Source organism: Gossypium raimondii, chromosome 9, assembly GCF_025698545.1.
Source record: "Gossypium raimondii isolate GPD5lz chromosome 9, ASM2569854v1, whole genome shotgun sequence".
NCBI lineage: Eukaryota > Viridiplantae > Streptophyta > Magnoliopsida > Malvales > Malvaceae > Gossypium > Gossypium raimondii.
Window position 1 is genome coordinate 42,923,451 of NC_068573.1, and position 27,533 is coordinate 42,950,983.

Below are 27,533 nucleotides of genomic sequence, written 5' to 3' on the forward strand. Positions count from 1 at the left end.
TTGAGAATCAAATCTCTTTAATTATGAAAACTTCAATCACATTAAGAGTCTTCATAAAGTCTTTGCTCGACCTGACTCTCCTCATATAGTCTTTAATAGTTGCAGCTAAAAATCTCTTAAGATGTTCAATTAAAAGCTCCAACAATTGGTCAAAAGATTGCAACAGATATGACAATAAGTTACAATGGTCAGTTAGATGCATGTTGGGTTGCAACTAGCACTTGTAACTGATGTAGACAAAGAGTTTAAATTGTAGAGAACTTTCTTGTACTCAAGTGACTGGCAATATAAAAGGGGTTACTTCCAAGTCATTCTATACATGCACAAGTTTAAAAGTCTAAAATTTCTCTAAAGAAATCTCTAAAGAACGTGAAGAAATTCTGACTAACAGCATACCTATTCCAAAGAAAGCTACCTTCTGATCCTGTTTAATTGAAGAAAGGGAGTCAAAAGTTGTTTTTAAGAAAGCCACCTTTTGATTCGATTCAAATGAAGGAATGAGAGCCAAGCTTGTTTGAAGAGCAATTCAACACAACATTTGAAGCAACTAATATCCATCTAAGATCAAGTTTAGATGACCCTTGTCGAAGCTCAACGGAAGAGAAGAGTCAAAAGAGTTCTTTGTAGATAAATATCTAAAGTTTTTAACTTTTTTATATGCCAAAGCTCAATCAAAGAGAAGAATCAAAGGAATTATTTGTAAATAAATATTGAATGGTCTAACTCTTTTCATGTCTTATATTTGACCCGAAATTTGTGTATACTAACACTAACAATTAACACCCTCTAAAACAACTATTTATAACTAACTCAGCCAACTCTCTAACTAACTCTCAACATTAACCACTATCAAATAACTTTTTCATTTTCATGTATTATTAATGTAGTTTTTCATGATTATATAATTATTTACAAGAAAACTCAAAAATATTTTTCTTTTGAGAAAAGAATAGTAAGAAAAGACAAATCTAGAAAACAGTCAACGGAAACGATTTATACCACCTACGCCAGCCGATAGGAAATATGAAAAGTTGGTCAAAGTCTTCAACGCCTCACCCTTACAATCGTATGCACGGTTCCATCTCTCTTCTTTATTTAGAATAACATCAACTTTCATTTTAGAATTTTCATTATTATCTTTTTATTTTTCCTTTTCAAAACTAATTCCAATCACTTAATTTATGTTTAACTAAATCCAATTATATTAACGTGCATTTGGTTGCCCAATCATTTTGTATTTACCATTGCTATTATTTTGTCACTGATGGCATATATCAATGAGAAATATCTTCATTTATTTAAATTATGTTATCTCCATCTATTATATAAAAAAGGAATAAACTTGGGGAGGGGGGACTAGTGGGGTCGTCTAGGCTTATAGGTGTGAACCATAGGCCAAGTGGGTCCCTTTCTTTTTTCACCCTATAAAAGAGCTGCATGCATGCCACGTGTATGACTGTGGGAGACGTATACACGTGGGACATGAAAGAATAACGCGTATAAGATCATGATCATTCAAAAGCCAAAACAATAATTAATTATGAACGGCTTAAAAGTTAAACCAAAAAATTAGCACAGTAAAATGGAAGTTGTATACATTTTTTTTTTCAACCTTTAGATTTTCGGAATTCCATGCAAAAATTACTAAATAAAAGAAGAAGAAGAAGAAAAAAAAAGCGTTACCGCCTCCTCCACGTACATTCTGGGAAAGCAAATCCCATCGTTGGGTCCTTCACTTGTTCGGACGGGTCCAAAAGCGAATAGACCACGCCACAAAGTTGCAAAATATATTATTCCATCGAACAAAAAAGACTATAAAATATATAATAAAAAAATTCACTTAAAATTTTATGGCTAAAACCTGGGATGATAATAAAATCTTCGGGTGCAAGTTATGTATGAGCGGTAGCAGAGAAGGAAGTCCCCATCACAGCATCGGGCATCAACAGTGAGACTTTCAGGGTCGTCAGCGTGACGCCGCGTGAACGCAATGGGAACAAATGGTAAAAAAACGATTTATATAAATTATATTTCAAAAAATAAAAAAACAATAAAGGGAAGGAAGAGAGAGATTCCGCGTAGACAGATAGAGACGGAGAGAGGAGTGTTGGGGGTAGGGGAGAGAATGTGAAGAAACAGAAAGCTTTTTCCTTCCTTGGTTTCGTTTTCTTGAATTTGAACGAATAGTAAAAACGCTCGCTTTTGACACCTAAGCTTCCAGCAAATCTATCTATCTATTAATCTTTTTTTTCCCCCTTTTTCTCTTCTTTTTATATATTTTTAGGTTTCTTCAGGGATTTTTCTTTTTCTTTTCTATTCTTCTTTTTAAAAATCTTTCTTGAGGGTTCACATTTCTTGTTCACACCATCTCCATATAAATCTTTCATGTTTCTCTCTCTCCATCTTTTCTTCTTTCTGTCAATCTTCTCTTTTTTGGATAATCATCCTTTTGAAGGCTGCAAAAACATAAGACTTATCGATAATCTTGTGTGGCTTTTGTATGCTTTGCGTGTGATAGTTGTAAATGGAAGGGCACCAACACCATCATCATCAATATCAGCAGCAGCAGTATCAATATCATCAGCAGCAGCAACAACCACCTACCAGCAGTGTTAACGTTGATCCTGATAGATTCCCTCAATGGAGTATTCAGGAAACGAAGGAATTCCTGATGATCAGAGCGGAGCTGGATCGAAGTTTCATGGAGACCAAGAGGAATAAGCTGCTTTGGGAAGTTATCTCTACCAGGATGAGGGAAAAGGGTTTTAATCGAAGCACTGAACAGTGCAAGTGCAAGTGGAAAAACCTCGTTACTCGGTACAAGGTAGGTATCTCATAATAGTCAGTATTTTGATTTAACTCCCTTTTATTTTTTAAACGCAACGGATTACGTATCCAGGAATATTTATTTCTCTGTTTTGTTTTACCTAAAATATGCATCCTGAAAACCCTATTTTATATACACATACGCATTCAGGGATGTGAAACGATGGAAGAAGAAGCTATGCGGCAACAGTTCCCATTTTACAATGAGTTGCAAGCCATATTCTCAGCAAGGATGCAAAGTATTTTATGGTCAGAAAGTGAAGGAGGAGTGACCGGGTCGAAGAGGAAGGCGGTGCAGCTATCTTCAGACGAGGAAGAAGATACGGAGGAAAAAGAGTTAGAAAGGAGTAGCGTTAGGAAGAAGAAGCAAGGCAAAACCAGTGGTGGTGCAGGTATTGGTGGCAGTACAAGCGGGAACGGCAATAATAGTAATAATATAAAGGAGATATTAGAGGATTTCATGAGGCAACAAATGCAGATGGAAATGCAATGGAGGGAAGCGTTCGAGGCGAGAGAACACGAGAGGCGGTTGAAGGAGATGGAATGGAGGCAGAAGATGGAAGCATTGGAGAACGAGAGGATATTGATGGATAGGAGATGGTATGAAAGGGAAGAACAAAGGAGAATGAGAGAAGAAGCTAGAGCTGAGAAGAGAGACGCCCTCATCACTGCACTGCTAAACAAGCTCAGAAGAGATGATCACATGTAGACGACAAGTATTTATTTATTCATGCATGTTTTAGCAGGAGATGAAGCCTTTGTTTGAGAGGTTTGTCCTAGAACTCTCGTTCTATATATCAGATCGATATGTTGTTTAGTTCTATGAATTGTTTCTCTCTTTCTGCTCTGCCCACCGAGGCTTCATCTTTTGCTAGTATAAGAGAGCTTCCATTTCCTTAAGTTTTTTGTAGTGTTTTTTTATTCTCCATTGCCATTATGTTATAGTTATAAGAGGTCAGTTGACAATGAAAGCACATTCTCAAAGCACCATGGATAAAAAGCTCCAAGGTCTAGACATATCTTGCGCGATAGTTAAACAAATTTAACAATATACACACAGGAAAATCCACAAACGATAGTGAGTCCGAAATAATGTTCATAGTGGCCACTGTTGAAAGTGGTCCATTAATTCTTGCTTCTGCCTCTCAACTTATTCAAAGTCTCGTACCTTTCACTCACATTACATTGATCAATCTCTTCATAGTAACCCTGGTCAGCATGTCTACAGCAAGAAGGATTTGGGTTTCTGGTTTTCCATGGATTCCTAAAGTTATGGCTGTCAAAACATGTGCTTGACTTTCCCATATTAGAAAGTTACCATATGTGTGTTGTGCATTTTCTGGTGAGCTAATTAGGTAAGGTGGACTAATGAGTGATAAAGAAGGATTACCGTAAGGGGAGTCATCCTCTCTAAAATGATTACCCTCCACGCAAAACTAGAACAGGCAAAAGTATGTAAAGCGGATATATAGATGAAAAGGTTGTTTCCTGATGTAAGTGTTAGCTAACTTTAGCTGAAACGAGTCTAGCGGATTTTTAACACGTTTAAGCTCCGTTTTTTCATTTCTAGTTTACTTCACTTATGGCTTGAACTAGAGATGCATGTCTTGATTTATTTTGTTCATCGTTACTAGTCTAGTAAAGTTGTGTGCCAGCTTGAAAATCATGAATTTAAGATTATGCAACTATGTACATATTGATTGTACATGAACCTAACATCTATTTACGTTCATACTTATTAACTCATTGTAAGTTGATGGAGCTTGAGTGGTTCGCAGTGCGAGCTTGCCTCGTTCATATTTGTCACTGTGAAGACGAATTATTTCTTACACTCTTTATATATTATGTGATGTGAACCTAAATTTTATTTTAAACTTTATTAACTATTATTATATATAACAGAATAGGAATCTGCATTAAGCATATTACCTTACATTGTTTTAGGGTATGATCAAGAAAATCTTATGGATATATATATATTTGTAGGCACTAATTAAAAAGAACTTCGGAATAGCCATTAACGCATGGAATTTAATTTATTTGTAAAAGCTTTTTTATTTCATTTCATTTCATTTAATATTAAAATTTTCGAAAAAAATTAATGCTTTAAAATGATTTGAGGATCTTTGTACAATAATTAACTTAGGATTTCACTTTCAATGTGTGAAGTGTATTTTGTGTAAGTGGTAGAGATTATGATAACAAATAGATCAGTGTGTGGGGTTGATTTCTAGGGTTATATATGTTATATCTGCCTAGCTAGCTGGCAAAAAAGGAAAAAGGAAACAAGAATGCCATGTATGTATTATACATTGTTTTTCATATGATTGGTATTTCCAAGTGGTGCATCAATTCACTGTAACATTCTTAGGCTGATCTAATTTTTTTATTTTTTAAGGTTCATGCATTCTCAAAATGTAGCAGAAATTTTTTGGTAGTATTCTTTCTTATGGTTAACATATATAACATATTATGATGAAGTTAAAAGAAAACAAGCTGATAATGGTAGGCATGTAAGGTCACAAAATCGCAGGCATTGAAATATTTTAGTATATATGAAAAAGTGTGAAAGCAAGCAATGAGTCTTCATGTGATGGCAACACATATTTGTCTGCTTGAGTTTTGCTTTTTCACATCTCCATAGCACTTTTCCTCGCTTATTGTTTTTGGTTTGCAAGTGATTGAAGCAATTAGTATCTTTGCTGACCCTATGCATGACTTACGGCTTTTTGTCCACAATATATTCTTTTCAAGTTCATAACATGCCTCTTCCAAATCCACATGATACTAATAATTATGATATATTTAATTTGTCGTTTTGTTTTTTCTTCTTCCAGTTATTAATAGACTCTAACATGCATCTGCAAAAGGGTAAAAAACAATTTGTACCGTGTGTTTTTCGATGATCTTTCCAGCCAAATGGATTGACTTATTATGATTGGAGACAACCAAGCTTTAACCATGTCTGTATGCATGTAATCCACCAATAGATTCAGATATGATTTGAGGAAATAAGAAGAAGCTTCAGATTTGCAGGACAGCTATCACTCTAACCGTGTTTCTCATAGGAGATATAAAGATGCTTATTAAATTCACCGACGTACGTATGTATTATATATGCTGTCACGAGCATATATGGATGTATCAGCATAAAACTTCGCAAAATGGTACTTGTAACTTTTCATTCACTTTCCTATTTATCTCTTCATACAACTAAATGCACTTCTGTTTCTCTTTCCTCAGAAATTGTTTACGTCGGTATTCTTGCTTCAATTACTTAGAAATTGAAGAAATGAAGGGCTAGAAGGGATAGTTAATAAGTGACCTTGGTGGATTCGAGTCGCGGAAATTATTTGCTGTGGGACTGATTTGTTCTTGTACGCATGGTCATATGTTTGGTTTTTTTCATGATTTAGTTATTACCAACTTATTCCACTTGTTGACTAATAAATTTTGCATGCTATATTAATGTGAAGGCCAGATTCTAGTGTCATATATTAACCATGTGAACCAAAACCCCGTCGTTTGACCAGATTTCTAAAACTGCAGGTGAAAACATCCTCAGCGCTACTTTTATTAAATTATCAAAATATGAACTTTGACTCTCTTCCTCGCTCATGTGCTCAGCAATTATAACGTTCCAAATGGAATAGCAACATCTTCAAACAAAACGGATGAATTAAGATTCTTTCCCATTTTAAACTAAGATGCACATTCGCTCCACATGCAAATATATTTCTCACCCTCATTCAAACTTTTGAAACACGGGACACGAGAAACACCCCAACCATAAATAAATTGGAAAATAGAAAATTAGTTCTTATTTTTTACTTTAAACGAGAAACTACTAGCACTAGAATTTTATTTAGGGGGGAAAATATGTCATAGCAACCATCAAATCAAGGGTCACGAAGGGAAAAAGCAAGATTCTCATTTCTACACAAATCGCAATTCTTTCAGTACCCCACTCACAATGCAATCAGATGCGACATTGCTTTCGCTTCATCAAGTTGACAACCTTTTCTCTTTTTCTATGTGACATTCAGGATCTGCTTTTTTCAAATCCTTGATTGGAACTGCATCTTTTTATGGATTATGGGACTTAATAATTTAATATTACGTTTTAATCACTTACGTTATTATATTGTAATATTTTAATTACTAAGTCGTTAATTATCGTCAATAGTGTAACGGTAAGCTGATGTAGCATATCAAATCATCATTTCAAACGAAAATTTTAGGTTAAATTCTACAATTGGTCCTTATATTTTTTACCATTTTGAGCAAATTAATTTCTTTTATATTCTTTTGAATTTTTCCCATTCTCTTATCACTCGAAAAAATTAAATTGTTCAAATATATATATATATAGGGACTAGTTTTAATAAATGGAAAACGTAGAAAAACTACATTAAAAAATAGAAAAGGGACAAAAGCAGAGGGACAAACAGAAGAGAATGGAAAAGAAAAGAAGAAGAAGAGGAAAGTTAAAAAAAACATAAAAGAAAAAAATCAAATTGCTCAAAATGAAAAAATATAGGACTGATTATATAAATTAACCTAAATTTTTATTTAAAATGGTGATTTAGCGTGCCACATCAGCTTACCATTACACGTTAACAACAGTTAATGACTCAGTGACTAAAATATTACAACACAATAACATAAATGACTAAAATGTAACATTTTAAACATAAATAATTAAAATGTAACTGAGATAAATAAATAAAAAAACTATTTTGATTGTTTTCCATTCTTTTAATTATTGTACTATTGGTAGATTTTTATATAAAAATATAAAAGATAAAGTATTTGATAATTTTTTAACTAAGTTAAATATTAGTATAGATAAAAATGAAAGAAAGCCAAAAAGCTTTCCCCTCATTCACACTATCCACATCCCTGAACAAAAATGAATAAACCCTAACCATTATCCCATGCCTTGTCAGCAGCAGCAACGGTTGCTGCCTTCTCCATTACTTCCTTTTCTTTCTCTATAGCTGCCACTGCTCCTTCCCCTTGTCTCTCCACCTCCACCTTCCACTGCCATTCACTATCTTTAACGCTTCCCCCTTCCCCTCCCCTTTTTTCGTCTTTGGCATGCGACTTCCAGGACTCCCCCACAGTCGGGCTTGTGCCTTAATCCTTGGATAGCTGCTTTTTTTTCTCGAACCAGTGGAGGTTTGCTTTCTCGAGTTTGCGACTTTGTGTGTTTTGTCTACACTTGATCCAAACAACTTTTCTCTTTGAGGCTACGTCAAAACTCATTGGGAAGATTATGGACATTAGCATCGAAACAAAGCACCGATTCACAATGCTTCTGGTGATGGATTTGTTCTCGAGTTGTTTGTGGTTTACCAGTGGGTATTTTTTGTTTTGTTTTAGCAATTATTAAAATCAAGTGTTGTTTCCAATATGCTTTTGTTCTCTAGGATTCATTGTATGGGTTTTGGGGTTTGTGAGCTAGGCTTGGGCTTAAAGCCTTTTATGCTTTTAGTTATTTATTTTTATAATTTATTCTATTTGTTACATCTCTCCAACTCTCAAACACGTGTCAAAAGCATAGACAACGTTGACCTCCTATTGACTTCACTTTAAAAGTTAATCTCGCTTGACCATCCGCTCTAAATAAGGAAGCATTGCCTGCACGCATTCTCAACGATCCACTGAACCAAGAAGGCTCTTAGTCATATGTTTTCCTAAAAATGGCTAGATATCCGCTTTTCAAGTATAAACATTCACGCCTTTGAATTCATATAAGACTGATATAAGTATAACAACCTTGTAGTAATTGGATGCATAACAGAATGAGCTCCATTATGCACATTCTTTATGTACCAGATGAGGATAACCTTGTACTAATTGGATGCATAACAGAATGAGCTCCACTATGCACATTCTTCATGTATCAGATGAGGATAACTCCCTTCATGATAACCTGACACGTCACACTAATGCATAAAAGAATCTCTCCTATAAATACCCTTATCAATAAAAAAAGAAGGGATCGCCTTCTAACACCCTAAAGTTACTCTGAACAATTATTTCCTCATATAGTTGGTATGCTCTCTTGTCACTATCTTGGCTCTCCGATTCTTTAGGTGAACTGACCATTATTAAGAAAGGAAAAAGAAAAGAGAGGAGAGAGAGAATGAATTGAGTGATTTAATTAGTATGAGTAATATTAAGAAAAAGAGAGTGTAATGTAATGGCTTGTGGTGCATGAAGTGGGTGACCCTACAAATCGAGAAAAATGTGTTGAGAGTGATTTTATTCTTTGTGGGGTGATAATATTGCGGTCAAATGGGAATAGTGAGTATTTAATTCGTTAAAATTCAAAAAGAGAAATTTAATTAATATTGCATCATCCATTTCTGTCTTGGGGGAAAGGAAAAGCTTTTCTGGAATGAAGTTGACTCCCTTTTTCCTTGTTCGTTTATGAGTTGGTCAAATTTTTGGACGATCTTCTATCCATTTTATTAGATGATCTTACATTTGATATATTAAATATTATATAAAATTAGTAAATGTGTATATATATTATTTTAGTTTGTACCTACCTACAAGTTCCCAATTTGAAAGAAGCCACGAATATGGTTATATTATTAAATTAATAAATTATTTTTATTAAAATTTTATTATATCAACAAGGTTCCTTCTATTATTAAAATCGTTAAATAAAATATTAGATTTTATATTACATCATTTAAAATAAAAATATTTAAACAAAAATAAATATTGTAAAATGAATGCCGTGAACATCTTGATTTTGAAATTTTCACTTTCTTCTTCTTTTTCGATTTTACTTTATTTTTAAATTTAAAAGTTACGTGACAAAGATTTTCATATCAAATTTTACTTATTATTTAATAATTAAATTAACGATTTCATTAATGAAATGACCTAATTAATATTCATATCAATAATTTAATGATGTATTTAAAATACTCTAAAGGTTAAGAATCCATTTAAAATAAAGGGCACAATTTAAGTATCTCTTCTGCAATTAACTCTTGTGTTAACTAACAAAGAAGAAAAGTAAATTAGCCACTTGTCATCTCAAGGTACGTACGGTCAATCTCTTCCTATAACTCTTCTCTTGGAATGTGATTTATTTAAAGCATTTCCTTTTGAGTCATAGTTTCCCATTATATTATAAATTAGTATTTATTAAAAATTTATTACATGTAAAAACTAAGTATTTAAAATAAATAAGTTTAAAATTAATATATAATAAATAAAAAATTATGGTTTAAAATTAAATAATAATACATGCAAGGTATAAAAATGAAAAAAATAAATAATTTATGAGTAAAACGAAAATTAAATTAAGAATACTTGTAATGACCCAAAATTCACGGGCATCGGAAAAGTATAATATCGGGCCTCCGTCTTAGTAAGCAGAGTCTGAAAATAATTATTAGAAATATTTATTAGACTAGTTGTGTGTTTAATTATGTTTTAGATAGGTGAATTTAGCCTAATTAAGAGTAATTAGTAAAAAGGATTAAATTACAATAGAAGTGAAAGTTTAATTATAGATTAAAATAAAATAAGAGGGACTAAATAGGTAAATAAGCCAATAGCTAAAGTTTAGGCGGCAATAGATGGAAAAATCTGAGATTTTTATGTTTTATATATATTATTTTATTATATAATATAATATATATTATATTATATTATATTGTTTTATATTATATAAATTAAATAGATGACAAATGTATGGTAAAGATTAAGACAAGTGTAATAGTAATAATTATATAGGTACACTTGTAATAAAAATAAATATATGCTTAAATAATAAGTAAAGATTTTTTTTAAATATATTATTATTAATATTATTAGTTAAAATAAAAGAAATAAAGTAAAAGAAACAATGAAACAAAGAAGAAAAGAAACAGAATAGCTAGAAAAGAAACAGAGAAAGAGACGAAAAACAGGGGAAGAAAAAGGGAAAGAAAATAAAAAGGGGAAATTGAGATTTTAAAGCTTCAAGTTAATTGGTAAGCTAAATTTAGCCCTTTTCTCTTCATTTTGATGTTTTAGAAGCTTTAAAACAAAGTTTTGTTGAAGTTAAGTGGAGGTTATGGAAGTTCATAGGTTTTTGAACATGATTCATTTTGAACAAGTTGTTAAATTAGGGGTTTAGTTGATAGAATTTCTAGTTAGAATAGATAAAAGAATGATTTGTAAACTAAGTTGTAAGTTTTACATAGTTGGGATTAAGTTACAAAAAGCCTTAAATTAGGGTTTATGTTGAATAAATGATGGAATTGAGGATTTATTTGATAGAGTTTCTAGTTAGAGTTGATACAAGGATTAAATTGTGAAGTAAGCTACAAGTTTTGAATTTTAGGGATTAAATTGGGGAAAATTCGAAATTAGTGAAAATGCTGAAAATTTTGTAGATAAAATTTAGTTTAGAAGAAATTTGAATAGAAATAGAGTGTGAATTAAATTAGAAAAGTAGATAAATTTAGTTAGGATTAAATTGGAATCAAAGTCTAAATTAGATAGAAATTTTATTATTATTAATTTATGTTGTAATTAATGGTGTAAATTATTATTATTTTCGTAGCTAACAAGGAACTCGAAGCATCGGCACACAAAGGAAAGGAGAAGGTTATTGAGGAATAATCGAGTAAATTCGGGTTTGTATTACTATAATTCAAGTTATTTATTATTAAATGCTAAATTTTAATTTATATGTGTCTAGTAAATGAAATGTGAGGTAAGTATTAATATTAGTATTAATATTATTATTAGTATTATTATTATTATTATTATTATTATTATTATGAGTGGGAATTAAATTGAATAGTTGATATGAATTAATATTTGAATTGTTTGTTGATTGAAAGCGGAAATGAATTTAAATCGAATTGTGAATGGTATTAAATTGTATGGAAATGTATTGAGTTGTGAAAATGTGTGAATTTGTGAAATAATTATTGATTGAAAGGTGGAAAAATGATTGAATTGAAAGTGTGAGAAATTGTGATTGAATTGAGAATATATGTGATTTAAATACCCTATTAACTAGTCGAAATTTGAGTCGGATATAGTTGGCATGCCATAGGATTGGAAGAGTTCAGGATACTTGACCTCGAGTCGATGAGACACTGGTGTCACTATATTTCTTCGGATAGATTCGATGAGGTACTGGTACCAACTTTCTTGCTTTGCCGATGAGACACAGGTGTCAACTATTGCTTCGAACTATCCGATGAGGCCTTTGGGTGCCATTCGGTGTGTTTGGTTGGATCCGTATCCGCCAAAGTCCGAGTTTTGTTAATAGGGTAAATAATGAAATGATAAACCGAACGAGTTGGTCAACGAGCTATTGAAATGATATGAAAAAAAAGTTGAATTGTGAATTGAAATGTGAAATGAGATTGAGAAATGAACCTAAGGTTCATGATTTGTTCAAACTCAAATTGTGGATATACGATATTGGTTGATGAATTGCTATTGTTGAAATATTGAATTTAAATTGTATATCTGAATTATGCATTACATGTTTATTATTGTTATAATTTGAATTATGGTAATACCACTGAGTATGAAATACTCAACAGACGGTTGTTTCGTCTTGCAGTCGATAGGAGTCAAAGGTCCGTTCAAAGATCCAGATCAATCCCGACTTGAGATAATTTTGGTGATGTATATTTCTTTTGATAATGTGGCATGTACATAGGATGTGTATAAAGGTTGTTATGTTTTAATATAAATGGTAAAAAAATGTTAGTATTAAAAGTTTATGAATTATTATGAAAGAAGTTTATCTATTTTGATTTATTTATTACCTTGTTAAATTTTAAATTGATATTATGTTGATTGAGTTTGATTAGAAGTATTTAGAATAGAAAATGTGAATGTGGAATGAATTGGTTGATTTGGTTATATTTGGAAAAGATATGATTTTAATTTGGGGTTCTATGTAAAAATAAGTAGAAATGCTGTCGAAATTTTTATAAAATTTATAAAAAAAAAAAGAGAGAGAGATGAAGTCAATTGGTAAACAAACATATGAATTTATGATTTTATTTCAATATGATTGTTAGTTATTTAAGAATTTTTGTAAACTGTCTGATATGTCCGGTAATGCCTCATAACCCTGTTCCGGCGATGGTTCGGGGTTAGGGGGTGTTACAATTGTTGGTATCAGAGCTATCAGGTTTAGCCGATTCTCGGGCTAAATCGAGCTTGGAATTGAGTCTAGATGTACATGCCACTGTCGAGTCTAAATTGAGTCGGGATTTTTGGATGCTGACCTATTTGTTTGCTTTGTTTATAGATTAAAGATGTCTGAAGAAAGAATAAATGATACTGATGAAAGAATGTATACTGAAGATAGAGAATTAGATGAAACAGAATCTGTTGCACCGAGTGTGAATCCGTTGGGTAACCAACCTCCTAATGTAGAACGAGAAAATGCTAGAGATAGAGATGAATCTCAATTACTGAGAATTATAGCTGATGCACTACAAAGAGTAGCGGGGACTACTCCTGCTACGACTCCAGTACCTACTCAAAGACGGGCCCCGATAAAGGAACTGAGAAAATATGGTGCCACTGAATTTATGGGTCTAAAAGGAGTCGGTCCATCCGCAGCTGAAAATTGGATGGAGTCGACTAAGAGAATTTTACAGCAGTTGGACTGTACCCCCCGGGAGTGTTTAATCTGTGCTGTATCGTTGTTACAAGGGGAAGCTTATTTATGGTGGGAATCAGTAGTTCGACATCTACCAGAGAATCAGATAACGTGGGATTTATTTCAGAAAGAATTTCAAAAGAAATATATCGGAGAGATGTATATCGAAGATAAGAAACAAGAATTTTTAATGTTACAACAGGGTGATATGTCAGTAATAGATTATGAGAGGGAATTCTCGAGATTCAGCAGATATGCCTCCGAGTTTATTCCGACAGAAGTTGATAGTTGCAAAGATTTTTACGGGGTTTGCGAGACGAAATCAAGGTACAGTCAGTATCTCATCGGATCACTGTGTTAGTAGATCTGATTGAGAGGGCTAAAATGGTGGAACAAGTTCTGGGCCTTGATAAAAAGACTGAAGTTGTTAAACCAACCGGGAAGCGTACAGGAACTACGAGTTCAAACCCTCAGCCGAAAAGACCAAAGGAGTCTCAAGGTGGTTGGAGATCCAGTTTCAGATCAGACAGAGGCGGTAGAAGTAGAGGAAGACAGACGACAGTATCTACTGGCAGTGTGAGAGGTCATTCTCGAGAAATAGAAATTCCAGACTGTCAGCACTGTGGAAAGAAACACAGAGGGGAATGCTGGAAATTAACTAGAGGTTGTTTCCGATGTGGTTCTACAGACCATTTCATTAGAGACTGTCCGAAAGCTGATAGTACTGCACCCGTGACATCACAGAGATCAGTATCTACTGCTAGAGGCAGAGGGACAGGTAGAGGTAGCTTGGTTTCAAGGGGAGGAGGTAGTAGAAGGAGCAATTATATTGGTACCCAGCAGTCTGAAGCTAAAGTACCCGCCAGAGCTTATGTGGTCAGAACACGGGAAGAAGGCGACGCCCACGATGTAGTAACAGGTATATTTTTACTATATTCTGTGCCTGTTTATGCTTTAATTGATCCCGGATCTTCACACTCTTATATAAATTCAAAATTAGTTGAATTGGGAAAATTTAATTCTGAAGTATCTAGAGTGACTGTAGAAGTGTCGAGTCCGTTGGGGCAAACAGTATTAGTGAATCAGGTTAGTAGAAAACCAGTGTTCGGTCCAGCATCCAGAGTAATCCCGACCTCAGAGAAATTTAGCGATGTATTTTTCTTTTGATAACGTGGCATGTACCTAAGTAATGTTTATACCTAAGTGATGTATAGGGATTAGTCAATTTGAATGTTTGTATCTATGATATTGCTAAAGGAAGATGTGTGAGTATGTGATAATGTTTGGCTTTTAAAATGGTTAAGTATGAATATGTTTGGTAATATGTATGTTTAGATGATAAATCATGCATGGAAATCATGAAAGAGTAAAAATTTGTAAAGAAACAGATTTCAAGCAACTACAGTGATGTGACTTTGAAAATCACCTAGGATATTATAAAATTAATTAGAGGGTGAATGATATATGGAATTAAAGCTTGTTGAGTCTATTTTCATGGAAAAATAACGGTTTAACAAAAGAAATTTTATATTTTAAGATATGAGAACTTTAGTTAGACAGGGTCAGAACTGTTTTAGGAGTCCTCTGTTCTAAGTTTAGAAAATCATTATAAATTGCACAAAAATGGTTATGAGTTGTAGTTTATATCTATAGATTCCTTATTGAGTCTATTTTCTGTAGAAATGAGTAATAACTTCATATGAAAATCCTATAATGAGAAAATTTATTTTTAGTGGCAAGAGGTCAGGACAGTCAAGTGGTGAAATAGGGGAGACTTTAACTAATAAACTGTACTAATTGGCTGAACCAAAAATTCTGAAAATTTTATAGTAGGAAGATATATGAGTCTAGTTTCAGGAAAAATTTTCGGAATTAAATTTCGAGTCCCGTAACTCGATTTATAATTAATTTAGTAACTGCTGCGCGATTAGACAGATTGCTGTAAATAGTGAAATTAATTTTCAAAACAAGTTTTTATGCTTCGAATTAGTAAGATAAGCTAAGTAATGCCTCGTACTCGACTCCGGAAACGGTCTCGGGTAAGGGGTGTTACAATACTAAATGCATTATAATTGTTTATCGTGATGTTATTATCAATTGTGAGTTATTATCGAGTTAACTTGTGACGCAAACTCAATTAACATTATCGATATAAAAATCTTATCACGCGTGTATGCATGTGAAAACATAAATTTAGAACACAAATGTGCTTTTAAAAATAACATACAATAACTAATGAAACTTATGATTTGAAACTAATTAATAAAAACACATGAAACATATAAATTATTAGAATGAAAAATTAGATTAAATTGTTTAATATGGTGTTGTCGTCAATCTTGAGTTGGTGTCTAGTTAACTTGTGACATTAATTCAATTAAATACATTATTAATATTAAAAATCCTATCACACGTGTATGCATGTAGAAACTACAAATTTAGAACACAAATGTGTGTTTAAAATAATATGCAATAAATAATGAAACATATTATTATAACACATGAAATATGCACGACGTTAAAATAAAAAAATAGAGTAAAATTGTTTTTCATGGTATTGTGACCAATCTTGAGTCAGTGTCGAGTTAACTTGTGACATCAACTCAATCAAATACAAAATTGAAATGTATAAAAACATCAAAATAAAGCTTTAATTGAGTGGTATTTAAATGTTTTACTAATACAACTGGTTTGAGTTCAAATGTCGCTATATGTATATTTTATTATTATTTTAATTAAAATGACTAAAATACCCTTAAATAATATAACTTATTTTAATTACGGAATGACATTTCTATAATTTTCCTAATCGAGTTGGTGACCGGTTGAGTGTAACACTAACTCAATAAATAGTATAGATATAAAATTGATGGAGGTAATAAAGTATGCATGATACAATTGAAATGTAAATATTATATTAAAATAAAGTTTTGGTTTAATGATAAAATTAATGCTTTATTGATGTAAATAGCACAATTCAAAGCCAACCTCATGTAATAATTTATTGGATTTTTAAATAAAAATGAAAATATCCTCGAATAATATAATTTATTTTAATTATAAAAGGATTTTTTGTAATTTTATTAACCGAGTCAATGCCCAAATGACTCGTGACACCAACTCAATCAGGACTTAAATAATAGTATAGATATATTGATATTATATATTATTATTCGTATAAAAATGATACATCATAAAAATTTAAAATTAATTTTATTTAATTTATTATAAAATTAACAATAATACATGAAAAATATTTTTAAACAAATAATAAAACCTAAAATTAAATCATCGGAATATGTTAGCGTAAGAAAATATTCAACAATTCGATTACCGATACAATAAAAATAAACATTAAACATATATATTCTTTATTGATCCTTGGCCAAATATAAATAATTATTATGTAATTCAGTTAATTGGTTAGTAAGTAAAAGTATATAAAACTTATCTCTCATCAATAAAAATTCATATTATTTATGAGATTAATAAAATAACATATAATTATATTTTAAATATATATATCTTAAAATTAAAATACTCTTATTATTGTATAAAATAGATCTTTAAACTTAAATAATGCACAAACATGTTTGGAGAACGTAGGGTAATTAGATTTGAATATGATAATTTTAATTAATATTTGTCTTCGTATGCGATATACGGGTTGATTGTGTATACTAATTAAAATATATTATATTGAATTATTAAAAATGATACATAATTTGTAACATTTCATAAATATTATTATTAAAAAAGTAAAAATAATATAAATATTTAATTTTTATAATGATGACAATTTAAATTATAATGACAAATTTTTTAATATTTAAAATAATCTTGAATGATTTGATATTACTCCATTTCAGCTCTACTCCTAAAAAGATTTAAAATATAATTTAAAGATTAAAAGAGAAAATAATATGTAAATTAAGTTATTAAACAAAATTACATAATGAAAAGAAAAAATAACACAATTGGTAATTAAATTAATAAATTAATTTGTATGATTTAAACAATAGATTTAATATCTTTCTCATTTATCGATTAAAGAAATAAATATTTTATATATATTATATATGAAATTTGATTTTTAATAATTAAAAAATGAGTGTAAAATTTAAAATTTAGAGACTTGAACCACATATTTATATTTTCTTATATTAGTTATATACGTAAAGCACATTTATTTTTTATTTTTGTAATCGATTTACTAAATCAATTATAATAAAGACTATCGAGACATATGATCCTTGTTATATGAACAAGTATTCAATTTGATATATTTTTATAAGGAAATTAGATTGAACTAATATTAATTTTAAACTTTAGTCAATAAAAACGTGACAAATAATTAGCATGTCAAATGACAAACGGTTAGGTGTGCCACATAGAAATTGTTTCATTTTATTGTAATCTCAAATTACAATAGTATATATACATATATATATATTAGATTACTTGATGGGATTACTTCAATTCTCACTCATTCTTAATAATTGTAAAGTGTAATCGAGGTGTTCTAATTACACTAAATGATTAACCAAATATGCTACAAATGTGTATATATATATATATATATATATATATATAAATAATGAAAAATGTGTTGAAATTAGTTTAATTGAAATTCAATTAAAAATGAAAAATTTGGGCTTGAAGCCCACAACTAAGGGGTATAATGACCAATTGAGATAAAACCATTGAAATCAAAGTCGTGAGGAGAGATCTGAAATCGAATGTCTACATTACTTTTCAGTCAATAGAAATTTTCATTCAAATTGGTTCCTAATTAGAATTTAAATCCAACATTTAACAAAAAGGGTTGTATATATAGGTAATCTAAAGACAAGAACAGTATGTACAACTTATATAGGAGTTAGGGGTTTAACATGACAACCATGGAGAACGGAGGATGTAAGATCGATGAGGATATCTCATGCTTGTGCTGAGCTTGGTAAGGACGCCATTGATGATTGCTCCAATTTGTGGAAGTCCAAAGGTGAAGGAATATAGACTTCAATCAGGTGGCGTTGATGTTGATAGACCCTCTCCTGGAATGAACTCAGTCAAGGAAAGGCTGCAATCGATGATTGGCCTTCTTTGAAGGACGATGTTCTTTTAGAGATCAGAACAAGTGGATGCATTGCTTCCACTAATTATATAAATTATGGTCTTTCTTTAGTCTTTACTTTTGTGTTCTTTTTGCTACATTTATTAGTGTTGGCTTTGGCTCTAGCTCTGGCTCTGGCTCCACAATGTAGTCAAAACGTAAAAGACAAGTAGGAAGGGGAGGGTTTCAAATTCATTCTGTATATGGTTTTAGTATTAATTCCTCAGGTGGTCCCGATGGTTACCGTTTAGGCCTGACAATAGAGATTTGTATCGTAATGCCATCCCATTCCCTGCTCAAAATAGTAGAATCCAACGCTACAAGCTTTGACAAAAATACATAAGTCTCAAATTCATGTCCAACTCAACAACAGTGAAGCTTGGAAAATGTATATTCTCTCCCTAAAGCTGCAAAATATATAAAACCCATATAAGTCTACAAAGAAGAATTCTTTTTGTGTTTTCTAAACTCTGTTACTAGTACTTTTTTATTACTAACAAGTTTACATTTGCTGATGAATCAACATGCATTCTATTCCTAAGCCACGTGAGACTCGAATCTTGTTGCAGAGACAAAGTGGAAGAGTAATCAAAACCGGCCAGCTCTTTTCACACCCGATTTCCCCTTGGAATGTTGTTTCTTTCAAGGTTTACCAGTTACCGCCTTGCTTGGAAAATCATTGCTTGCCTATTATGTTTGCACAAATTTACATGTGTGTGAAATCCCACAAATTCATCAGCTACCTGCTGCAGCAGGTAATCAAGTATATGCTCCTCAAACTCTGCACAAATCTCTTCGAATGTGAAAACTTTCTTGGTTTCCCAGTTTGAGAATTTTATATCTCCCTCTGTCAGCTTGCTAAGCTTATCAACCAACTCCATGTAATACTCAGTCTCCTCCACATTCGTTGACTCAAAATTCTCCTGCTTTCCAAGGCCTTCAGGGATTGAAATGCGAGCACTAGTATCAGTAGTGGTGAGGGAGTCATGTTTCACTGACTTTGATGACCATTTCTTCGACTTCACTTCCAAAGACCTTGAATCTTCTGTCAGAAATGTTAATACATTACTCAAGTTAGATGGCAATGACAGTGTACTGTGTACCACACACATATAAAACAATTGAAATTTAGAACCCTAACCTGAGACGCCATGGACGACAAATGGGTTCTCAGAGTACTCAATTTTCTTAACTGGACGTTGATTCTTTGTCTTCCTAGTCACAACAGATACTTCCTTCTGATTTACCACCTTCAATGCCTTTGAATTTGTTCCATTAATGCAGCTACCAGCCTTGAAAGAATGTTTACCAGAAACTCTCCTTGGCTCATTTTTAAGCTTAGATATCTTCTTGTTTTTCTCTCGAATCTGCTTCTTACAAACTACTTTCTCTATTACATTATCTTTTTGCTTACCGTACTTACTACCTGATCCATCTCTTTTCTCGGGTTTCCTTGGCTTAAACCCTGCAGCTTCATTGTTTCTATACTCATTATCCAAGTACACAACCAGGAAGTCTTGGTTCTGATTATGTTGGAATAGTTGTGGACCTTGTGGTACCTCACGAAACGACGATGATGATGTTCTCACACGGCGATGTTTGGTTTGTTTGAAATCAAGCTCCAGCATGTAATCCATGAAATTGACTGACCTGCTGCGGGTAACAGGACCAGGAATTTTACTTTTCTGAAGCCAGTTGTTCTCCGGCAATGAGTCTAGCCCCATTAGCCTCGCTACTATCCCAGGACCAGTTTCAGAAGCTTGGACTTCAACCTTGGCTATATCATCCACAGTGTTTAACCCTACGATGTGGTCTGATGGGTGTGTTTGGGGAGTCCCTGAACAAAGAATCCGGCGCAAAACGGATGAAAAACACCCAGAACCAGACCTTTTTGTGTTACCCATGGTTCCAACTGAAGACAAAAAGAAAGATGAAAAAAAAAATGCTGTAATGATAAGTGAGTGAGAGGCAGAAATGTGGGTGCTTGTAGGCAAAAAAGAATGGTTCAAATATAGTCAGCAAAAATAACCCACCGTGGAAAAAAAACAGGGGCGGGCTTTGAGTTTGAATCGTACACAAATGAGTATGAATTTCTGCATTCATTCATAGGATAGGGAGAAGGTGGGTCTATATATATCATAGACAGGAGGAGGGTGTAGTCGTGGTATTCATGTTAAAAATGGTAGAGCTACGCGCAATTAGGTCGCGTATAGAGTGAAGGATTATGTGCATTTAAGACAAAGTAGCCTGCGACAACATTTATTGATTCTTGTTGGCCCACGCGCCATGCTGAATTAGGGAATAAGGAGAATAAAAAGAGTTGATTATTTTAGATTAGCGAAGAGGGGGGACCAGGTTGTATATTTAGGCATATTTTTATCATTAAAAGGATAGAGGGAAAAGCAGATTGGGCAGCCGAAGTTGTGGACTTTTGATGGTGCTCAGATTAGTGAGGGTTTTGGATGATTGTGGCTGTGGTCTTTGACACTTTTGAACTACGTATTTGCTGCAGCCACCGACTCTACAGAAGAGTACACGATGGCTTCAACGAAATTTATTTGTTCAAGTTCGTTTGGACCTTCACATGCCTCTGTCGGGCATTTTGATCGATTGATAAACATCATCTATATAAAATGTTAAACATAAGCTTGACTAATTCTAACTGTCTATAGGGTTTAACGTTTTTCAGATAATTTAGACGGTTTGAAATTAATTATGTTAGGGTTTTTATTTAATTTGTGTTAATTGGGCTTGTTAAGGTGTTTTGAGGAGTACGATTTGATCTGTAAAATTAAGGGTGAGCTAAGGGGCATCGGAGTTGGTACTTCAATAACTATTATAAAATGATTAAGTGAAGATCAAAACAAACAAAATATATCGCTAAATGAGCAAATTAAGAATGTGAAGGATACTAGAACTTTAGTTGCATCTTTTGGAAGATTTATGTTCAACCAATTATACAGTTTATAAAGAACGTAAAAGATTTAATTGTATCTTTTAAAAAATCATAAAAAAAATTTGCAGAATATAAATTGTTTAATTAAGATTTCACATAAATATGTATAATTTGTGAGTCTAAATTATAGATTATCAATAACTTTTAATTTTACAAATTAAATCAAGCAGCTCAGCCTCAACCACACCAAGTTAAAAAAGACCAACAAATTACTAACTTGATTGGATTGTTATTTGCAGGCATCCGATGGTCAATCGAATATTAAATTACCAAAAAGAAAAAAAAAAGGGTGTTTTTACTTGATGGTGGTTTGTACGTCAACCCATCATTCAATAAACGATGTATGTGTTTATTTTTTAAAATTTAGCACCTTTCAAAAAATTCTAATCCAAATTTAAAATATTTATATTTTAAATAATTCACTTATATATTCAATTCGCTCAAATTTAAAGGTTCATTCAAAATTTAGAAAGATTTAAATAAAAAATTAGACTCGAAAAATAGTTTATGCAAAAATATTAAACATGTTTAAAATATGAATCGGCTTGAGCTTAAACATTTAAGGCTTAAATCTAGCTTGACCCCTTTTTTAAGTTTATAATGTTTTGTATTATATTATTTTATATATTATATAATTTATATCACATAAAAATTAAATTCTTAGTATTATATAATACTACTATAATGTATACATTAAAAAATTTTAATATGACTATATATAAAATTATAATAAAATATAATACTATTAATTATTAAATTAAAATAAATCTAAATATATGTTTTAAAATTTCAAAAACAATATCAGTGAACCTAAAATTAGTTTGGGTTAGCCATTTCCAAATATGGGTGGACTTCGAACTAGACTTACCGAACACAAATGTATTTTCATCATTTTTAGGCCCGACCCATGAATACCTCTAGTGTATATGTATATAAAAAATTAAATTTAAATATTTTATTTTATTTTTAATTAATATTATGTTTTAAATTTTTTTATAGTTATTCAAATTTTGAATTTTTGAATTTATATTTTTTATAAATTATAATAAATGAATATAAAATAAAATAATGATATCTACATATAATTTTTTGAGATTAAGAATCTCTATTAAAATAATATTAATAAAAGTGATAAATCTTAAATTATACATAAACTTTGGTTGTTATTTAAATGTATACATGAAACTTTAATTTTCAATCAATCATATATATTTATATTAATTAATAAATAAATTTATTTTTATATTGGATAAATATGAGTATGCGATATATAAACATAAAAATGATGTTATATCAATAATTGTGTTAATAATTTGTGAGAATTGATATTCAAAGCTCATGTATAGTTTTGAGATTTATTCCTTAATAAAAATATACTATGGTTTACAATATAATAGTCAATTTTATTAGCTATTAATAAATAAATAAATAAATAAATAACCTCCATATTTACAAATATCAAAATTTTAGTATCAAAGTCATCTTAGATGTACATTATGGTGGCAATACAAAGTAGATAATCTCACATTGATTGAGAAAAGGTTTCTAAGGGGTTTAAATAGAGTCTTGCTTCCTATCCTCGTTGAGTAATTGGGGACTAAAAGCTCAACATACGTATGTCTACTCGATCGTGTTAACATATAAGTTTGTGTTTTTTGGATAAAAATGATGTTGGCTTTTTGTCCATTAAACAGAGGTAAACTCAACTTAAACATAGGATGTCAAATAAAGATACTGCACAGACGGTAGAGGACTCACTCAGTATCCACATCTCCACTAATGGAGTTTTTCTTTTCACCATTTCCTTTTTTTTCTTTAAACTTTCTACAGTGTCATTTTCCTTGTACCCCAAGCAAGGAAAGTAAAGAAAGATGAAGCCAAGACAAAGCTCTGGAGGTGGGAGTAATAAAAAAATGATTTTAAGTTGTTAAGTAGTTTCCATGTCTTGAGCCCCAAGTAGGTAATTCAAGGCCTAAGACAATAAAGAATTCAATATTCACCAATAGGGAAGAAAGGCGGAGTCAGTGATCCTTTCTATAATTAAATATATATTTTATGATGAAAAGGAGGAAAAAGAAAATTTGAGAAGGAAGACCTCTGGTTTAGTTGATTCAAATGGAGGATTAGAAGAATGTTTTAAACTTGCAAGCATTAGAACAGCACATGCTACACAAGTGATCTTTCTCGCGCCTACAACAGCGAGGAACTCCAACGCAGTTATCAATGGATTCGTTTGTTTCGGAACCCAGGCCGGCTTCATATGAAACCCTCAGCAACAAGTATTGCTCTTCATGTGCTTTACTTATATGAGTCGTTAGCCTTCTTTAATGACCATCCGATGACTGATTACATATATTTGTTTATGCTTGTTGTAATATAGTGTTCTTAAGAGAGAACGGAGGGCAAGAGAGAGGCAAGTCAGAGAAGAGGAGAAAAAGAAGGTGACCACGAATAAGATACCAGAGAATCAGAGGCAACAGGTGGCAAATGATGATACCATGGATCCTACGGTAGGTTTCACCAACCACCAATTCTCTACTTAAAGAGCTCTAGTTGCTTAGCTCCCTTAAATAATGTAAAAATAGTTATGGGTGATAAATGCTCAAAATAAACTTTGGTGGCAGCAATTCCTCAGCAACAGAATCAAAAGTTTGGCATTACTAAAGGAATCTGGTGTAAATCCGTACCCTCATAAGTTTGATATTTCAATGTCTATCACTGAATTTATTGACAAATATAGAAGTTTGTACGTTGGTGAACATGTTGAGAACACTGAAATCTCCTTAGCAGGTACTCTGCATATGAATTGGTTTTATCTCTATGATTGTCTCTTAGGAGTGTATTCTGATCAAGATAACATTTTCCTTAAGGGAGAATTTTGAACAAGAGGTCATCATCGTCAAAACTATATTTTTATGATCTTCATGGAAATGGTGCTAAAATTCAAGTGATGGCAGATGCAAGGTACATACATAAATACATACGTACGTACATATACATCTTTGTCTTCAGTTCCATCATTGATCCTCTAAGATTTTCTATATTAAGTTTCAAAGGTCTCCTTATCATGGATAATGAAATCAAGCAACTTGTACCTTTAACGTGAGCTTGATTTTGGTAGGCATTCCGACATGGATGAAAATGAGTTCTGTAAGTATCACTCTGGGGTGAAGCGAGGTGACATTGTAGGGATATGCGGGTTCCCTGGTTAGTGTACATCTATTTTAGTAGGATATATGATAGATTGCTCATTTTCCGTCGTTTTTTTAGCTGCATTTGGTAGAGTAAGCAGTTTTGCATATATTCGGGACCCAGATATCAAATTTTATGTGGAACTCTGATCTAAGAGAGTACATAACTTTCTTTATTTAATATATGGTTGTTTAGTTCCAACTAATGCTTCTTATAGTGAAGATCCAATTCTAGAATTTGGTCATTATTCTTTAGTTACGTTGAGATGATACAGTTGATCTTAGCAAGCTTTGAGTGCAGAAATTCATCTTAAAAATGCTTCATATACATGCATCTTCTTCATTTACGCATGTCAGGTATATAATGTCTTTGCTCCTGATTATGCTACAGGGAAGAGTCAAAGAGGGGAATTAAGTATTTTTCCTAGGTCACTCGTGGTACTCACCCCATGCCTGCACATGCTTCCAAGGCATGCAATCACTTCCAACAGCGATGAAGCACAGTCTAAGGTAAAAGATCACAAGGAATTTCTCAACCTTCATAGATGTTTTTCTAATGCTAATTATATACTGATATCCCTAGAAGAAAACAAGAAATCATTCATGGACCCCTGGAATAACAAGAAATCCTGAAACTTACATTCTCAGAGATCAGGTATGTAATTGCTACTATTTCGGTTGCCAAGAGATTGTCTTTCTTTGAGGCTTGAGAGTTGAGAAATTGATAATAACTTCTTTTATGTTAAGGAAACTCGATATCGTCAACGTTATCTCGACCTGATGTTGAACTCAGAGGTTCAGAAAATATTCAGGACCAGGGCCAAAATCATATCTTACTCCAGAGACTTCCTTGACAATCTTGGATTCATAGAGGTATGAAGATACTTAAAAGGGTTGAATAAATGTGTGGTAAACATTTTTTTGAAATCTTTGTGTTTATAAATATTCTAACCATCTGTCTCAGGTTGAAACCCCTGCGATGACTATGACTGCTGGAGGAGCTGCTGCTCGGCCATTCATCACACATCATAATGAATTGGATATGAAGCTCTACATGCGGATATCACCAGAACTGTATCTCAAGAAACTGGTTGTCGGGGGACTTGATCGAGTTTATGAGATTGGGAAAGTATTTAGGAATGAGGGAATGAATCTAACTCATCTTCCAGAATTCACGATGTTTGAATTTTACATGGCCTACGCAGATTATAATGACTTGATGGACATTATAGAGAAGCTGTTATCAGGTTCGTATTTCACACTCACAGGAATGAGAGGGGTTGTTACCATAGCCTTAGTGCTCTACCTTAACTATTGATATATAACTGCCTTTTTGTTGGATTGAATGCATATCTGGTAGGCAACCAATGACTGATTTTGCAGGTATGGTGAAGGAGCTGACAGGAAGCCATAAAATCAAGTACCATGGTAATGGATTCGACAGTGAACCTGTAGAGATTGATTTTACTCCACCTTTTAGGTAAAGATACTATATGTAGTATATTGTAATATCACATAGGTCATAAGGCTAAAAGTATCATGTCAGGTCTGGTTACCATTGTTTCCCTAACTTGTGCAGAAGGATTGATTTGATAGAGGAGCTGGAGTCTAGGGCGAACCTCAGCATACCCAAAGATCTTTCCAGCGAAACTGCCAATAAGTTTTTGTTGGAAGCTTGTGAAAAATTTGATGTCAAATGCCCTGCTCCCCACACCACAACTCGGTTGTTAGACAAGGTCATTGCTTCCCCCTAGTTAGTTCACCAACAGTTAATCATCTACATAATCATATCACATCAATATATTTGGCTTCATACTTATTAGAATTGGTGAATCCAGTAACAGCTTGTGGGCCATTTTCTTGAAGAAACGTGCATAAACCCTACTTTTATCATCAACCATCCAGAGATAATGAGTCCTCTGGCAAAGTGGCACAGATCAAAACCGGGGTTAACCGAGCGCTTCGAATTATTCGTGAACAAGAGAGAGGTAAAACTGCAAATACAAAGTTCATGCTATTAATTAACTAGTGTTGCAACCAACTAATCCCGATCTTGGTTGCAGCTATGCAATGCATATACTGAATTGAATGATCCTCAAGTACAGCGCCAAAGATTTGCTGAGCAGCTCAAGGTAGCATCTTTTTTTATTCTACATATTACTGATGCAACAACAATAGGCTGTTCAGTGCTGTAATGTAACATGGTCATACTGTTCTTTTAGGATCGACAATTGGGAGACGATGAAGCAATGGTGTTGGATGAATCATTTTGCAGTTGTTTAGAGTATGGGTTGCCCCCAACTGCTGGACTGGGAATGGGGATTGATCGCCTAGCTATGCTGCTTACGGATTCACCAAATGTCAAGGTTACGGTTCTTCAATCTTCATTAATTAATGTATTTATGTACATACTTGGATCTCAATGTGACACTATGGTGTTTGTTGATATAGGAAGTTATCCTTTTTCCAGCAATGAAGCCTCAAGATTAGACTTTTCACCAACGACCAGCTGACTTTGAACCGAACACAAGGATTAGTTGTCAGTTTGCTGTATTTATTGTTGTCTGTGTATTCCTCTTTGGCTAATTGGAGATGGGTACTTTAAGCTCCTGTAATAATAAATGCTATCAAATCATTATTATAATATCTTGTATTTTCCACTTTTAATTTTTTTTTCTAATTTATCAATTGAATCGGTGAGTAAAAAATTTTACATTAAAATATTGAATTAACACTCATTCCGATTTTGGTTTCAAGAAAATTGCTATCCCTACCTCTTACTACAAACCAACT

At 32.4% G+C, this 27,533-nt stretch overlaps 4 protein-coding genes across 8 annotated transcripts; 3 read left to right on the plus strand and 1 right to left on the minus strand.

The window, feature by feature from the left end:
- The first annotated feature begins 2,123 nt into the window (after positions 1–2,123).
- LOC105799954 (trihelix transcription factor GT-3b) lies at positions 2,124–6,321 on the plus strand. 3 transcript variants are annotated; one of them, XR_008188670.1, is made up of 4 exons: positions 2,124–2,824; positions 2,978–3,595; positions 5,664–5,993; positions 6,070–6,321. XR_008188670.1 is itself a non-coding variant. In XM_012630777.2 (2 exons), the coding sequence occupies exons 1-2, from the start codon at positions 2,525–2,527 to the stop codon at positions 3,533–3,535; spliced, it is 858 nt and encodes a 285-aa protein (XP_012486231.1). In that variant the 5' UTR covers positions 2,124–2,524; the 3' UTR covers positions 3,536–3,810. The 3 variants fall into 3 exon arrangements, 1 of the variants encoding a protein (XP_012486231.1); XR_001135700.2 differs by having other exon boundaries at positions 5,664–6,321; XM_012630777.2 differs by lacking the exons at positions 5,664–5,993; positions 6,070–6,321 and having other exon boundaries at positions 2,978–3,810.
- A 7,543-nt stretch (positions 6,322–13,864) lies between these two features.
- LOC105797726 (uncharacterized) lies at positions 13,865–14,647 on the plus strand. The gene has a single exon (XM_012627653.1). The coding sequence runs from the start codon at positions 13,865–13,867 to the stop codon at positions 14,645–14,647; it is 783 nt and encodes a 260-aa protein (XP_012483107.1).
- A 4,251-nt stretch (positions 14,648–18,898) lies between these two features.
- LOC105799955 (uncharacterized) lies at positions 18,899–20,740 on the minus strand. 2 transcript variants are annotated; one of them, XM_012630779.2, is made up of 3 exons: positions 20,627–20,740; positions 19,735–20,505; positions 18,899–19,635 (listed from the first exon to the last, which is right to left on the minus strand). In XM_012630779.2, exons 1-3 carry the CDS (start codon positions 20,694–20,696, stop codon positions 19,250–19,252), a joined length of 1,227 nt encoding a protein of 408 aa, XP_012486233.1. In that variant the 5' UTR covers positions 20,697–20,740; the 3' UTR covers positions 18,899–19,249. The 2 variants fall into 2 exon arrangements, with proteins under 2 accessions (XP_012486233.1, XP_012486232.1); XM_012630778.2 differs by having other exon boundaries at positions 18,899–19,638; positions 20,627–20,737.
- A 2,884-nt stretch (positions 20,741–23,624) lies between these two features.
- Positions 23,625–27,407, plus strand: LOC105799957 (lysine--tRNA ligase). Of its 2 annotated transcripts, none has more exons than XM_012630780.2 (15): positions 23,625–23,828; positions 23,930–24,059; positions 24,174–24,339; positions 24,420–24,513; positions 24,671–24,756; positions 25,132–25,250; positions 25,324–25,395; positions 25,488–25,613; positions 25,705–25,987; positions 26,124–26,220; positions 26,320–26,476; positions 26,585–26,728; positions 26,804–26,872; positions 26,963–27,106; positions 27,192–27,407. In XM_012630780.2, exons 1-15 carry the CDS (start codon positions 23,773–23,775, stop codon positions 27,228–27,230), a joined length of 1,782 nt encoding a protein of 593 aa, XP_012486234.1. In that variant the 5' UTR covers positions 23,625–23,772; the 3' UTR covers positions 27,231–27,407. The 2 variants fall into 2 exon arrangements, with proteins under 2 accessions (XP_012486234.1, XP_012486235.1); XM_012630781.2 differs by having other exon boundaries at positions 25,327–25,395.
- The last annotated feature ends 126 nt before the right edge of the window (positions 27,408–27,533 follow it).

What these genes read in the sequence shown, in the direction of transcription:
- LOC105799955 (XM_012630778.2), bottom strand. Translation starts at nt 20,696, where the DNA reads ATGAATGCAGAAATTCATACTCATTTGTGTACGATTCAAACTCAAAGC. An exon ending in GCCCCTGTTTTTTTTCCACG is followed by an intron (nt 20,506 to 20,626) that starts GTGGGTTATTTT and finishes TTTTGTCTTCAG; the next exon opens with TTGGAACCATGGGTAACACA. An exon ending in TGTCGTCCATGGCGTCTCAG is followed by an intron (nt 19,639 to 19,734) that starts GTTAGGGTTCTA and finishes CATTTCTGACAG; the next exon opens with AAGATTCAAGGTCTTTGGAA.
- LOC105799957 (XM_012630780.2), top strand. Translation starts at nt 23,773, where the DNA reads ATGGATTCGTTTGTTTCGGAACCCAGGCCGGCTTCATATGAAACCCTC. An exon ending in CACTGAAATCTCCTTAGCAG is followed by an intron (nt 24,340 to 24,419) that starts GTACTCTGCATA and finishes ATTTTCCTTAAG; the next exon opens with GGAGAATTTTGAACAAGAGG. An exon ending in TATTCGTGAACAAGAGAGAG is followed by an intron (nt 26,729 to 26,803) that starts GTAAAACTGCAA and finishes TCTTGGTTGCAG; the next exon opens with CTATGCAATGCATATACTGA.
- LOC105797726 (XM_012627653.1), top strand. Translation starts at nt 13,865, where the DNA reads ATGGTGGAACAAGTTCTGGGCCTTGATAAAAAGACTGAAGTTGTTAAA.
- LOC105799954 (XM_012630777.2), top strand. Translation starts at nt 2,525, where the DNA reads ATGGAAGGGCACCAACACCATCATCATCAATATCAGCAGCAGCAGTAT. An exon ending in ACCTCGTTACTCGGTACAAG is followed by an intron (nt 2,825 to 2,977) that starts GTAGGTATCTCA and finishes ATACGCATTCAG; the next exon opens with GGATGTGAAACGATGGAAGA.